The 15,393-nt window shown below is 52.8% G+C and overlaps 2 protein-coding genes across 2 annotated transcripts; both read right to left on the minus strand.

Annotated features, from left to right (window-relative positions):
* Window positions 1-2,194: 2,194 nt before the first annotated feature.
* Window positions 2,195-5,150, minus strand: UV8b_03876 (uncharacterized protein; the record flags this gene model as incomplete). Its single annotated transcript, XM_043141374.1, has 4 exons — window positions 2,195-3,271; window positions 3,340-3,932; window positions 3,999-4,853; window positions 4,979-5,150. 4 exons carry the CDS (start codon window positions 5,148-5,150, stop codon window positions 2,195-2,197), a joined length of 2,697 nt encoding a protein of 898 aa, XP_042997308.1.
* A 4,060-nt stretch (window positions 5,151-9,210) lies between these two features.
* UV8b_03877 (uncharacterized protein) lies at window positions 9,211-13,823 on the minus strand (the record flags this gene model as incomplete). Its single annotated transcript, XM_043141375.1, has 4 exons — window positions 9,211-9,815; window positions 9,933-10,683; window positions 10,749-13,447; window positions 13,601-13,823. The coding sequence occupies 4 exons, from the start codon at window positions 13,821-13,823 to the stop codon at window positions 9,211-9,213; spliced, it is 4,278 nt and encodes a 1,425-aa protein (XP_042997309.1).
* Between the last annotated feature and the right edge of the window lie 1,570 nt (window positions 13,824-15,393).

Consider the following 15,393-nt stretch of genomic DNA (forward strand, 5'->3'; position numbering starts at 1 on the left):
TACAGCTTTTTTTTTAAGCGTAATCTTTAATATACACTCTCGAATATTAAATAATATCTCTACCAACTTAGGTGTAATAGCTATATGCGATATTTTGCGGAGATCTTTATGCAAATATAGACATACTAAGCCACTAGTATAGCGATAAGTTATTCGTATAACTTAACTACCTCTAAATACAGCTAAGGTTGTCTCTTTACTAGGAAAGGCTTATTATATACTATATTGAATTACCTCCTATAGTTTTTTTTTTTCATCCTCAGATAATGCTTCAATTGGAATAAATATTACTATACAATTTATTGAGGTTTGCAGGTATTCTAGTACTGATACAGTATAAATAACCTTAGAAGCATATAATATAGTAAGACTTAATCTTAAGCATTTATTTACTTAAGGGAATACAGAAAGAAGTAATAGTACTTAGTAATATTCAGTCTTGATTTTATATTATTAATAGTTTATATTTTGTAGATATTAATATTTCTTACTTGAGGCACATTTAATACTTTATCGATTTTATTATCTAATATATTATTATTATTTAAAAAATGGTCTAAATAATCTTCCTTATCTGATGAGATGACTGTAAATGCAATATCGCTATCTTCAGTCTGAAGATTTGGAAGTGCTATATTAAACTCTATTAGTAAAATGCGTCTAGTTTATCTTTCTAAAGTTATTATCGGTATAGGATAACTTAGTACTATGATGGATGTATTTAGGATTGAATTAAATTGCATTCAAGATCAATTTAGGAATACGAATAATGCAATCTCTTAGCGATATAAGCCTTATTTCATTATAACTATTTAGGAAAGATGCGCAGACTTAAGAAACCAATCGCATTAATGATACAGCCTATAGTAATGGTCAGGTTAGTTAAGTTATTATGGGGGGGTCGGATGACAAGGGGGGGACACAGGTCGGTTGACCTATACCCTCCATGCATCGACCAGCTAGGTACCTTAGGTATGTACGAGTCTCCGTACTTCGTACTCCGTGCGGATACAGTGCCCACTGTCCACATACCATGTACCGGACTTGTTGCAGCACGTGCGCTGTATTCCAGAGTCGCAACCGGGGGCGGGCAGGCCAAGCAAAGACTTTGCGAAATCAGAAACTCAGATGCAACGCAAAAATGGCCGCTTTGGATGCTACTGTACTTGGTGATACACACCGGCACGGTAAAGAAAGGTACGGTTAAGCTTTTTTTGCATTGATCATGTTTTCGTTTCCTCCATGCCAAGCTTCCCAACAGATTCGAATCTGCTGCTTAGATCCGACTGCCTCGGACAGCTTACTTTGGATAAACCACCTGATCGTCATATGCTGTCCTGTCCATTCATCCACATACATGCCTCATGACGTCCAATTTCAAGCCACGATGCACTCCCGCGCCTTCGGGATAGGCCTACGCTAAATTTACCATCCGACGAAACAAAAGGGAGGGAAAGAACAAACGCCATCCTTTGAATTTTGGGCTTCCAAAGTTGTACAAACCCTTCTCGCCTCCTTCACCTAAGGTATACAGCACCCCTACCGAAGAAAAGGAAGAAAAGGAAAATGAGGAAAGAACAAAAAAAAAAAAAAGAAAAAAAAAGAGGGGGACGAAAGAAAAGAGGGGAGGGAAAAAGAAAAGAGAGGAGAGAGAAACACGGGAGGAATGCTACCAACGGTAAAAAGCGATGATAGAAGCCTCCCTTCCCTGTGGAAAAAAAAACTCGTTGCTCAACAAGCACAACGGCTTGCTGTGACAAAGGAACCGGGGGGGAATACTATGTACAGTGGACTCTAAAGGCGAGACGTAAAGGATACCTCTGCAAGCATTGCCTGGTGCCGTCGCAGTGCCATGGTCACTTGGCCTGAACAGCCAGCCGTCTGATTTGACACATCTTCTTTCGTCTCCAACCAAAACAATCCGGCCGGAGGCTGCCAGTGTACAGTACCAAGAGTTTCGACAGAGGTATCGACTTGGGTGTCGACTTCGGGAGGTCAACGAGAATATCCTCACGAATGGGCCTAGTCGGTTCCGTTCCATCCATGCTCAGACACGTGTTGCAACCGTGGCGGAAACAAAGGGACTGGCCCGTGGCTCCGCCATCTTCATCTCGCGTCGTCAAATGAGCCTCGAGACATCCAAACAAAGACAGCTGGTCGACTTCAAGATGGTGCGTGCCCCGTCACATCACCATCAGGTCGTGGTATCCGAGCTTGGAAGGGGCGGGCTCGCCGCTTTCTGTCTCCTGAAAAAAGAAAAGTCCTTCATCCTAAAACGACTCGTTTTTTTCCTCAGTGACTTGCCCTCTGCCTTGCCGATGCTGCCTCCGTGGGCCGACTTGTCCCCGATTACCACGCTTTCGCGAATAACGGTTCTGGGGGATTCATGGCTCGAAGTGCTGGGAGGCGACACCTTGAGGCCGGTGGCGCTCAATCTTCGTTCCAGAGATTCGGTGCTGACAATGCTGGTACCCTGCGTGCTTGGGGAGAGCGCTAGCCTTCCCGTGGTGGCTGTCGTAGCCTGTGATTGCCAATCTCCAGAAGAGGCACCAAACGTGCTGCCTTCCGTATTCTCGCTGCAACGCTGCCTACTGAGTTGCGTAGTAGCCTTGCTCTCCGTTCCGCCATCGCCTTGAAACCGAAAGTTGAACGGATCGTTATCAGCCAAGTGCCGTACGCTGTCGACTGCTGAAGCGTTGGCGTTCTCGTCGTGCGTCGTATAGTGAAGTTTTGGCATCGCTCCGCCAACTTCTGCGAGCTCGTCGACTGCACATCGCGCCTGTTGTTGAACGTCGTCGGCGACAGCTCGGGGGGATCCTCCGCTTTCCTCGTTTGCTCCATCCGTCGTGCTTTCAGGCCGCTCCGCCGGGACGTTTACTTTAGATTTATATGGCTGGCCATTGCTTTCGCCCAGACGGCTCGGCGTCCTGGGAGGCAAGGTGCCCTCGCAGATTCCACACCTCGAATTCGCCACCTCGGTTGTTTGCCTCGCCTTTTCCTCTTGCAACTTCTTCTCGAAAAGCCCCTTGTTGGTTTCGAGTTCATCCACGACATATCGCATTGCCGGCATGATATCGGCGACGCCTTCAAACAAGGGAATGGCAAACACGTTCATGAAGCCAAGCTGAGCAGTGGCCAGCGACAGGATATCTTTCTTGGGCTGGGCAAGAAGCGATGATTTGATATCCAATTCCTCTTCCATGGAAGCCTGTCTGGAAAACTCTTCCGACAGGATGTACATCCATTTAAGGGCTGCATCGTGATGCCGGGCCTAGTCCAGACGGGTCAGGATACACGTCCATGAAGAGCGTACGACAGTCCACTCTGCGAATAACTCACCACGTTGCTGATATCGGCACACTTGATCAGAAGCGAGCAGGCAAGGGCTTTATGATCCTCGATTTGGCGACCGCTCCACCCCTTGATACTTTTGTTATGCTGCAACCGCTCCTGGGCATCCCCAAGCTTCTTCATATAGTCAAAGTGTAAGCCCATGTCCGTCGCGAGTATCGAGCTAATCATCAAGCTGCGCATTTTTCGGTCTTCGAATGCGGATGGCCAGTAGCGACGAAGAATTTGCGAGTATGCGGCGCAGTGAAACGACTCCAACACCGACCTATCGTTGTAAAGCTGCGCCAGTGGTGCGTTGAGAGTGGCCAGAAAGCCGTTGTTAACTCCGGGGTGACCGACGTCATGACCGATGGCGGTGATCAAGAGCGTGAGTGCCTCAAACGGCGTCAATAATCCTGCCATGGGTGACTTTTCCGCAAAGCTTCTTTGCTCGTGCCCAGAGGGATAAGGCGGGAGCGCACCGATTCGCACGAGGAAATTGAACGTAGCTTGCAGCACGTCCACGACATGGCGGAAGTTGTGATATGGGACAAAACTGTTGTAAGCTGCCCGGCAGGCAACAAGGTAGCTTACGAGCTGATCTACGATGAATAGTTAGCGCGAGGGGCTACAAGCCAAGTTCTAGCCAGCCGTTTCTTCGCCCATACCTGCCGATAGCCGCCACGGTTCCAACTCGGGCAAGACCAGTGCGTGCTTGAACATGACCAAGGCCGCCACTAACAGTTCGTCGTCTGAAAAGGAGTGAGCGCAGAAATGCCAATGCCCCACCGCATGGGCAATCTCCACTTGGCGGCGAGAGGAAACAGCGACATGTGCTCCAGTAATCTGGCCGTCGTTGCCATCCAGTCGACAGATACCATTCATCAGTCCGGAAACCATGGCCTCACGCAGGTAGGCAAAAGGCTTCTGTTCATTGATTCCGACCCAAGAGCGCTTTCGACCTTTGGTGACTTCCAGTATCTCTTGCTGATCCTTGGTCGCATCTCTTTGAGCTTTATAGGCACATATCTCGAGAGTGGTGACGCATTTCGAACTAATGGGACTGATGAGCACGTCAGCGGCGCCCAGGTCCAAACATGTCCGTATCAGCCGACGATTGACTGAGAGTATGGCTTCTGGACTCAAAGGGCTCTCAGAGGCACCGTCCGTCATCTCGTGACCTGTACTGCACATGGATGAACCCGAGTAGCTGATGACGGGAACCGTAACGACAAGTTTCGACATGCTGCGAAGATGGGCTTCGGTAATGATTTTTTGCAGCAGACCTAAGCCATACAGCTCCTCGTTGGGGGTGTGAATTTCCGAAGTGAGAGAGGTTACAGCGGCAGCGGCAGCGGCAGCGGCAGGAGGGGACGACGATCTAGATCGAGCAAGTTGATCCTGTAAATGGTCGTCGAACGGGGTGTCGAGTAGTACCAAGGTTGGCGTTATGCTGGTCATGGACCCATCTTGAAGTTGAAACAAGGTTGACAAGCAGGCGGAACCTGAGCTACAGATGTGAACTACAAGCATGCTGTTAGTTGTTGCCATGACGGTGGAATAGACGAAAAAAGAGGGCAGCGGAAGGGGGGGGGGCGGGGGTTAGGCAAAGGAGGAAACAAGCCAAGGATAGAAGAGCGAAACTCACCGTCGCCGAAAGCCTCCAATAGAGGCTTTACCAGTTCTCGGACGTGATCTCGTTTCCACTCGGACGGATTGGAAGGTTGAGGGGGGTTGGAGACGTCAGACGAGGCGTGTATCAAGCCGTCCTCGCCAACGACACGGTTCACGTATATAACATGGCAAGAAAGTCGGTCCATGGTGGCAACGGGAGGCTGCCAGCCTCGCGACTGGAGCACGTTGACCACACGGGCAGGGTTTTCCACAAGCGAAAAGCAAGCCCGCCCAGCCAACTATGTTCTCGAAAGATGGACTGAACGCGCAAGTCAGATTAGTCTCGGAAGCGATTGGGTTGATCCTTTTCCCAGGCCTCGGCCAACGACGTGAATCGCAAGGGTGGCGCTCGCCAACCTCAAGATGGAATCAATGGTATTGTTTCAAGAGTAGAGAGATTTCGTCGCGCGACTGGAGTAACGGAGTTGAGGCGGGGGGTCCGTGTGGGGGGAAAAAAAAAAAGAAGTAAAAGTTGTTGGAGCCTGTGGAAGGAGGAATGCATTCGTTATTTGCGATCGCAGAGAGGTGTGGTACGCGGCATTGACAAGCGAGCTTTTTGCCAATAGAGGAGACTCGAGTGGCGGTAAGTGGCATGAGGAGGATGAAAGTTATCGCCCAGATTTCTGTTTTTATTCTTTTTGGGGGGGAGGGGAGGGAAAGCGTTGCGCGGACGTTGTGAAGAACGGAAATGCCGACTACCTAGTTGAAAAAATTGCGTTGTCGAGAAAAAGAATCCAAAGGCAAAACAACAAGAAACAAAGAAGACGAAGGAAAGGAAAGGAGCGAGGTTGTTGGAGAAGGAAGGGAGAGAAAACGGATCTTGAAAAATGACCGGTTTGTTTGGAGGGGGTCGCACGTGGGGAGGATGGGTGTTGGGAGAATCTAGAAGGTCGAGAGAAGAAACGACAGGCGCGACCGTCGACATGTCGCAGCAAGTGGATGGGGGAGTGGATGGGGGAGTGGATTGGGGGGGGTTAAGGGGGGGGGGGAAGAGGGTTCCCTCAGGACTCGGGTCAAGAATTCCAGAAGGCGGCAGACAAGGGGGCTGCTGCGACGGCCTGTCGCACGCTAACCAACTGTGCGCTGCGCTGCAAGGGCCCTGGGGCACACCTGGTTGACTACCTCCTCCTAGCTGGGCGCGACAGGGGTTGGTGGGGGGGGAAGGCACCAGACATCTGACGAGACGATACTTGGCCCGAAACCCTCACTCGGCTGGCGTAGGAGGCAGCACGATGCAACGATTTTAGAGGGTAGGGTAGGGTAGAAGCTGGATGGCGGATGGCGGATGGCGGATGGCGGATAGTGGAAGCGAGACGGAAGATGCCAGCCATGGCAGATACCAGATACCTACATGTACGATACGTGACAGCAGGCAGGCCCATGCAGCAAGTCGACAAGACGAGTGGGTGTGTTGCGTCTGGTGGCTAGCAAGTCAAACGGTTCGAAGAGGGAAAGAACAACCGGCGAAGGGGTGGGGACGGGGTGGAGACAGGGTGGGGATGGGAATTTGGGGACTGATGTCAGCGTCTTGCAAGGGATCGGCAGTGGACCCTTTCTCATTCCGTCGAATCCCATCCCATCCGCCAAAAAGGCGACATGGACTGACGTGCTCAAGCCTCAGCCAGGTACCGTCGCGCATTCGAGATCGAACGAGAAGCGACGGCACAGCACAGCACAGCACAGCACAGCACAGCACAGCACGGCCCCGAGGCGGCCATGTCTAGGATACTGACGGAATATTGAAAAAAAAGTGTAGCGGCATCAAGGCGCTTTTCGCCATTGGCCTGCCATGCCTCTCGAAATCCCGAGCGAGGCTCCTGCCGGACAATTGGGCGGACTGGCCCAAGTACCGCATGTACCTCGGTACCTGCCGCGGCATGACACCCCACGGCGAGGGAACGAGGCGTCGTCGCAACGCTTGCCATGGCGCCGAAGCAGTCACTGCCACTTGGACGAGTTATGCATGCCTCAGCGGACGACTAGGTCGAGCGGCGCAGTGAGTGAAGATGCAAAGCAACTCGTGTTTCCGTCCGCCTCGCAATTGGTCGGAATCATGCGTGCTTCTGTACTGTACTCGATACAGTCAAGTTGCTCAACCCACCCAAGCAAGACAAGGCAGACAGCTCCACCTTCTGACAGAGGACATGACTAAGACGGCCCAGGCGGGCTTTGCGCCGTGGGCAAAGGGACGACGCCCAGTGCGAGACTAAAACATTGCACACTACATACAATACAATTACAGTACGAGCCTTAGGTACCTAAGGTACGTACGTATATGTACAGTATGTATGCGTAGTGTGTGTACTCGGCACGAGATATTCTCCTGCGAAAGAAAAAAGGGTCAACCGCGCGCAAGAATCCCTCGTCCGGCATGTTTGTTTCCGTAATCGTAATCAACTCCCCACTCTCTGGTCTCTGGTGAATCTGATCTCGGGCAAAGGCGCAGCTTCAACCGTGTCCTTTTTTTTTTTCCTTTTTTTTTCTTTTTTTTTTTTCCTTCCCAGCCATGGCGGGACCCAATCCAGACTGTCGTCCAACCATGCACCCGTCCCGGGGAATACATACCTACCTACCTAGGTAGCTATGAGGGCGCTGATCTCGGTTGGACGGAGGATGGGGGGGGAGGGGCAAGATTCAGCTCTGATTGATGGGGCGCAAAGTTGTCAATGAGTTAATGATAACCACATCACCCAGGGTCAACCGTCGAAATCCCCCATGGTGAAGACGCCCTAAGCACTTGCGCTTGCGCAGGCAGCGTCTCATAGACCATATGTCTAACAGATGGACATGTGCGATATCGGACATGTCCCCGTTCGGGGCAGGACCAACCTAGTGATTGAGCAACGGGGGGGAAAGAGCTGGTTAAATGTACGTACCAGACGACGCCTTTGCTATCAGGGTGCTTCCTGCCTGCCTGCCTGCCTGCCGGGCTCCATCGACCGCTCAAGTCGCAACTGTCGGGCAGTTGTAGAGGTGTAGTACTCCGCGAGTCCGCAGGTAACCGGTCACCCTTCCTCGGGCAAGATGATACATGTATGTACCTAACCTAGGCCCGGATCGCAAGCGCACGACAAGACAAACTCCAACACCTACACCAACAACGGTGCTCCGTCAATCGCCGCCCAACTCGGCTCGGCTCACGGCAGGCCATCTGCTCCGTCTGCTTGGTTTCGACTCGAGTACCTGCATGAGTGAGCGGTTAAAACCAGGGGTACAAAGCAGACTGGAGAGGAGTCCTCTGCACCTCACCTGTCTGGTTTGCTCACACGGCAAGGCAACTTGGGGCCAGCTGGCACGCTCCATGGTCGGATTTCCGATGCCCCACCGGGGGCACCACGCCGAATCCGGCAGCTGATCTGCGGGCCCGCATTACCTCGGGGCCTTTCTGGCGGTTCAGTTGGGCCTGTACCTCCAGCACCCAGACCCAGGTACCTCCTACCCTATAGCGAGAGACTTCTGCCGCCTGACATGGGTTCCCATCACGAAGCAACGGCCACCCGGATGCGCATCCTTGAAACCCTGATTCACCCCGGTTTCCCGCGCCGAGTACGAGTCAGTCCAGTACACTACACACTACAGTCTTGGTATTGCCTCGTCCCGACCTCGACACCGACGCCGTGGCTCCGTGACCCCCCCCCCCCCCCGGCCCCCGGGGCAAAGCTGCTGACGTGCTCGCTGCCATGATGGATGGGTCTCTGCATCACCTCGCCACACGCCGTGTCAAGTATGCATGCAGCTGTATTCCCATCTTCCATCCCCCTCCCCATGCCGTCATTCCCGTCATTCTACCTAGTGTAATGCTGTGATAAAAACAAAACCAACAGCGCCAAGCAACGATCCTGCCGCTGTGACAGACACAGACGAGCCCTCATCTCGCCGTCTCTCATGCCGCTGCGCCGCCTTGACAAGACGCTTTCTAATATCTATTTGCTACCGTGCCGCTCTCAACTCCATTCTTTGATTTGAAACCCGCCCTGCCGCCCTGTTTTTCTTCTTTTCCTTGTTTATTCCCTTCTATTTTTTTTTCTCCCTCCCCTTATTCTTTTCTTTTCCATTTAAGCCCTTGTAGCATATTTCTCGAGACGCAAAACGCCAGAGACTGTGATGTGATATAATCATAAAGAGGGCTGGTGTCTTGAGGATGCCGTATGCCTACTATTCGATTCCAGCCCCGTCTGCTCCCCCGCTCTCATCAATCACTCTGCGTCAAGCCCTATCTCCTTCCAGGTGAATCTCAGCTACTTCGTCCAAGCTCCCTTCCCTTGTTCCGTCGGCTGGCACGGCCATGACATCTTGGTTGTCCCACGACGCGTTATCCTCAAAGGGCCCCGTCGACGCCATCTCCGCGTCCTTCTCGGACAGTGCTTGACCGCCATCATCTCCCGAGGAATCAAACTGCGCGTCATCGCTCGGATAATCTGCTTCGGCGGCGTCCATGCCGGGCTGGCGGTCCAGGCTGCTGAAGCTCCATGCCTGCGTCATGTCCAATGACCTGGCCCCGACTCGCTGGTGGGGTCCGGGTCCCTCGTCCTCGATGCTTCGACGAACCGTGTTGCCGCCGTATCCCGGGAGGAGCTCGTCGTCATCAGTTCCCGTCAAAAGGCTTGGGGCTGTCTTGCCTGATCGACCCGTGGCGCCGTCCTCGCTGGACTCGGTCGCGTCATGATCCGAGTCTTCATTGTCGAATTTTGCCATGATTTCCTTGAACCGAGGCCCCCCCAACGGCTCGCTGCTCCTGCGACGGTAGAAGAGCAAGTATGCCGCGTTGGTGACGACCGCTGCAGGATTGGAAACCACATGGGCAGTCGAGTCTGATTGGCGTCATCAAGGTCAGAAGCCCGTCAATAGGCAAAAAAAAAAAAAAAAAAAAAAAAAAAAACTCCGTGGGAGCATTCAAAACTCGTTGCAGCAACGGGCAAAACACATACCATTGTAATTGTACCATCGTCCGTCTACAAAATTCTTGGCGTATCCTGTGTAGTGGCCTCCGCCGAGGCCGCCAAAGTGGTCGTCCACGGCAATCAGGTCATAAATCTCCGCCTTCCCCTCCTCCTTTTGTATAACCCTGGACGTAAGGTCCAGGCCTTCTATGGGAAAGTCCACGAGGGCATCAAGCTTGTCGCGACGCCAACCGGAGCTGCTAAACCGCTTGAGGTGTGCTACCAGAATGTCCGGCGTCTTCCACAAATCGAATTTTTTGCTCGCCCGCCGGTGCTCTTTGCATCGAGGGCAATACCACATATCCTGCTCCGATAGAATTTCTGCACGCTCAAACTCGTCGAGGCATTCCTCCAACGTGATGCCGCGAGTACGGCGCGTGGCTCGCCGGCGTTGCGTCATCTTCAGATCAGGGTCCTGCAGGGTGTCCACGTCAATAAATGTTCTGCTTCCTTGCGAAGCGTTTGGTCTCCTGCTGTTGTTCCCAAACACAGCGTCCCAAGCCTCCTCGCTCCAGTCGACTACGATGCCTTCAAAAAGTCGAATCAGGGGGCCACCGTCGGCGATTGCGGGAGGCATAGGCTGGGGAGCGATTGCGTTGGCTCGTTGGCCGAGTTTGCTTCCCCGGCCATGCTTGTCACGCTTCTTGTTGCCCTTCTTCCCGTAGGTTCTATGTCCCTTGAGCTTCTTGTGACCCCCAGGACCGAATTTGGCGTTGTGTTTGCCAGGCCGGCCATTGAACTGTGATGGAAAGCGTGAGCTGTCATGGGTTTGTACAACGCGGGATTCGGACAGATGAGTCTTACCTTGACTGTTGGCGGCGTGTCTTCACCGCTGGACTCCTCCACCATACGCGTCGCGGTGGATTCCGGTGCTGCTTCGTATTCCTCTCCAGCACTTTCATCATTGCCGGAGCCCGCACTGTTCCAACTTTCGGGACTGGGCTGATCGCCGTCTTTCAGGCTGGGTTCGCGTATGCGGTCAGAGAGCTTGGGAAGGCTTCTGGTGTTATCGACACTAGACCAACCAGTTGGAACGGGGCCGTCTGAATCGTTCCTAAAGTAGCAAAGTTCAAACAGGTTTTGCAGGTCCGCATTCAGAAAAGTGCCAGGATGGGCCCATTTCGGCGCGACCGTGTTGAAATGACGGAGTATCTTGGACTGTGAAGCAGCGTTGGTATTTCTTTTGTAGGTCCCGTCGGTTGCGTCCTTCATGGTTATATCAACCATATCGTCTTCACCCTCTACCGAATTGGCAGCAACTTTACTGTCCCCAGACGAGTCGGCATCTGAGGAAGCGGTAACAACTACGTCTCCGTCAGCCCCATCACACGTGTCGGGATTGAAATCGTCTCTGAACTTGGACCATGTAGAAAACGTAGCGACTTTTTGCAACACTTTGCGTTGGATCGACCCGTAGCTTGAGGCTTCTTCTCTGGTCAGTGTGATGAAATGAGGAGGGGAGACGCCTTCTGGCCCTCGGGCGCCCATCTCTGGTCTTCGATGGAGAACTGGAACCACCATAGTATCGCACTCCTCTTCGCTCCACTCCGACGATTCGGGAGGAGTATCGATGTCCAACATGGAACGAGGCTTCATCCGGGGGTTTTTGCTCGGCCAGTTTGTTGGAACCGCCTCTAGCTCGTGAATTGTTGGAGTGTCTGAGGACTGAATCTCCTCCGAGACATCCTGGTTGTTGTCGTAGATCTTGAAAAACCTATCCTTGAACTCCTCGGCGCCCATCAATCGATCAACGGGTACACCGGTTCGATCCGAAATGAACTGCTTGAGGGACTCGATCGAGCTGTGCTTTGACAATTCGACCTCAATCTTGACAGGGGAGTCGTTGAGTGGGAAGAATTTGACAGCTTTTGACCACATGTTTTCTAGCGGTAGTGGAAGAGTCAAGTTGTTGAAGGGATCAAAAGTAATGCTAATCTTGCCGCATTCGGGGCACTTCAGTGTCGATTTGTACAGGCCAGTGAAGAGATCAGCAATGACGGAATCGTCTCTGCGGCAAGTGATGTCCCAGACCTTCTCCGCCATCTCTCTGATGGCTGCTGGGTTGTTGATCATGTCGTCGGTGGAGTCGGGCTTTTCAATGTATGGCTTCTTCTTGATCCTGCTCAAGTCCTCCTGAAGGGCATCCAGCAAGAAACCCAGGAATTCCTGAGAATCCTGCTGACTCCATCCCGAAAAGGTGGGACGGCAGCGGCCAACAGTCGCCTTGAAGTCTCGCGGGCTAACGGAGCCTCGACCTTCAGCATAGATTTCCCGCAAAAGGCTCCCATAGGCAATGGCAACTCTACCTTCGAATCCGAGCACATTTGCCTTGTTGATCTCGTCAAAATACGACTCGGTCAGGAAGTACTTGGTCAGCTCTTCAACGCTGCGCACGCACTGTAGTGCAGAGTTCATGTAGCAGGTGTTTCCGAGATTGTGCAGGCCGACAACGCCAGCGCTTTTTCCAAGCCTTTTCTTCTGCGCTTGGCCTCGTGTCATGGGACCTTCACGAGCTGGGCTACTTCGGTTACTGTTGGTGTTGGATTTAGAAGACACTGAGCTAACAGCTAAGCGGGAGGAGACGACCTTCCTTACTCGACGCGAATAGTTGCTAACGTAGGCGTTTCCAATGGCCTCATCTAGGATTAAAGTCTGGTCGGTTGTCAAGTCGTAATGCCGCAAAGCCGTCTGGCCGTTGAACTTGTCGTTTGTGGTGTGGTCAGCGAGAGGCACCGAAATTTTGGTGTCGCGAACTTGCGCAATGGAAGCTCTATCCACCAGCATGGTAGGCCAGATAAATCGTCCGGCACTTCTCCCTGGAGCCCCTCCGGGAGAGTCGGGCGGCGTGGGCGCCGACGAAGCATCATTCTCTAGCATCGTCACCGTGGGTGGGACTGTAAAAAGCCGCACCTTGCGCTCCAGGCTGATTCCAGCAAGGGTCTTTATCTCCTTTAGGAAAGTTTGCGCATGCGCTGCCGAGCTCCTTGCCACCACCAGAGGCGGTGGATTCTTGGCCTTGAGAGACTGTTCGATGGGTATGGGGCTGATGTCCGACCATGCCCGGTGAATGTAGAAGACTGGCGGGTGAAATTCGAACAGGATATTGGGGGTTACGTGCTTGCTATCGGCCGTGTTGACGGCCGTACGAACGATGGGGCTTTGGCCTTCTTTTATGCCGTACCAGTCCATGACCAAGTTCCAAGCATCCTCCGGGAACAGTTCAAAGTGTTCGAGACCTAGGCCGGGTAATAGGCGCACAAACGGCTTGGCGCTGGAATCCTGAATCACCTCTAGCACGATATCCGAATTATCAACCGGTCCCAAGGATACATCTTCAGCAGCAACTGCTGAGGCAGATTTGGAGCCGCCCCGCAACGCGAGGGCCTTGTCAACCCATGTTCGCGATACTAAATACGCCACGGTGCCTTCTCGAACCGGGGCCTCGGCGAATGCTTTTAGAAGCATTTCGATGATTTTGATCTGTTCCAGCAACGGAGGTTGAGCTATAAAAACAAGGCTGTCAGTCATTTGCGTCGGCTTCTTTGACGCAAATGTAGATAAAACTATCGCATGTTGGACGCAGGAGAGCAGGGAAAGAGAGACGGAAAGGGCATTCAGCCGATTCCAGCTTGAATGGTTGAAAGGATTCATCTTACGTTGAGCCATGCAAGGTTCTTCTTGCCCGGATGCATCGGGGTTGTCGACGCTCATGGCACGTGAAAACTGCCTCGAGGACGCCTCCAACACGTCTCGGCCATGTTCAGAGCCATCGACATCCATGATGCCATTCTCGGTCGGCGCGGTGTCTGGGTTCATACTTGACGCCCTTCTCTTCAGCGGTGACGAGGATCGATGAGGCAACTCTGCACCGCCATTCATAATGGCTCTTCTAGGGACCGAAAAGGGAGAGTGGCTTCTGCCTGTGCACCCGAGAGAGCCTGTGTCGTCTCTGTCGTTTTCGAGAGACAACTCGGCGCAGGCAGAGGCACAAGGCGAAGAGGCGGTGGATGAAGCGTAGTCGGAGGAGACGAGGCCGGAAGCAAGGGTTTGCACGCGACGCGGTATGCTCAGAACGGGCAGTAAGTCTGGTTGGGAGAAGGGAGCTGTATCAGGCTCGAGTCCAGGTACTAAAGATTCGGCAGAGAAGGAGAGCGTAGGATCGTCATCGGGTTCGCACGAGGTCAAGATGGATTCAGAAGACGGCGAGCTGGCCGGGTCCAATTCTGCCGGGTAAGATTGCTGTGGGCGGGCGAGCTTTCTCTTCTTTGAGGAAGACGTCTTGAGAGCGAGCTGCCCGGGCAGCTCTTGGCGGTGGTTGGGTTTGGGCAGGGCAAGAGTTGACAAGAGGCAACGCTGCAGAAACCTACTGCGTGTCGCAACTCAAGACGCGACAGAGCCTCACGTATCAGTCAGTAATGGGCTTGGGGCGGCTCGGCAGTCGTGGTACAGGGAGATGAAAAAATCCAGGGAGTCAGGGACTGTGTGAATCAGCAACAACCCCCCTCCGAGGGAAAGAAAGGAATTTCAGATTTTTGGGGGGGGGGGGTGTTACCAACTGCCCAAGTGGGTGATGTGGGTACTTGACATGAAGCAAATAGGCGTTAGACCTACATGTACGGAGGACAGCGTAGACGATGCCGGCTGTATACCAAGGGGGTACAAGACAGCACAGGGCTTTTTGGGAAGGGTGGGGGAGGGGAGGGGAGGGGAGGGGGAGAAGGGCAAAACTTTACCATGCGGATACAGGCAAGGCAAGGCAAGGCAAGTTGGCCACAACAAACACGACGACAGCTGGGAGTCTGGTCAAAGGGACCCCCACTGATGGCAACTTGGCTGCAGGCTGACTGACGGCGAAAGGCACCAGACATAAACGCCACACGTGCATGTGGCGAGGTAGTAAAGAGCTCAGGCAAGCCGGGTTTTTTTCTCGTTAGGGAATGGAGAAATTATGGTCAAGTTGACTGGGAGATATAGGTACCTAATGTACCTAAGGTACCTGGGTTCGTTAATCGGAAAAAAAAAAGAAAAAAAAAAAAAGGCCTGTAAAGCGATGGGCAGCATCTTTTTGCAAGATGTCAATGTTCCCCCTAGCAAAGAGGCATGTACCAAGCCGGTATCCGCCGTATTCCACCGCCGTAAGGCGCCTTACCTGCCCTTTCTGCGCTGCTGTAGGCAGTGGGCACCCAAGCACCAAGAAGGTACTCCGTACATACGACATGCCTGGTAGGTACCTAAGTGTTCAAGAGGTATTCGGAATAAACTCGGGACCCGCCCCAGCGACGGCAGCGACGGCAGCGAGAAAAGAGCTTCAGACGACAGAAGAGAAACTGCCAGGCACCTGCCAACTCCTTTCAAGTGCCTCTCGCGGAACCAATCCAGCAGGTAAGCTCAAACTCACTTACACACGCGGGGCAAAAATCATAAAACAAGCAAAAGCATCAAGCAAAAG

The sequence above is a fragment of the Ustilaginoidea virens genome, chromosome 3 (assembly GCF_000687475.1).
Source record: "Ustilaginoidea virens chromosome 3, complete sequence".
In the NCBI taxonomy this organism is placed as follows: Eukaryota; Fungi; Ascomycota; class Sordariomycetes; order Hypocreales; family Clavicipitaceae; genus Ustilaginoidea; species Ustilaginoidea virens.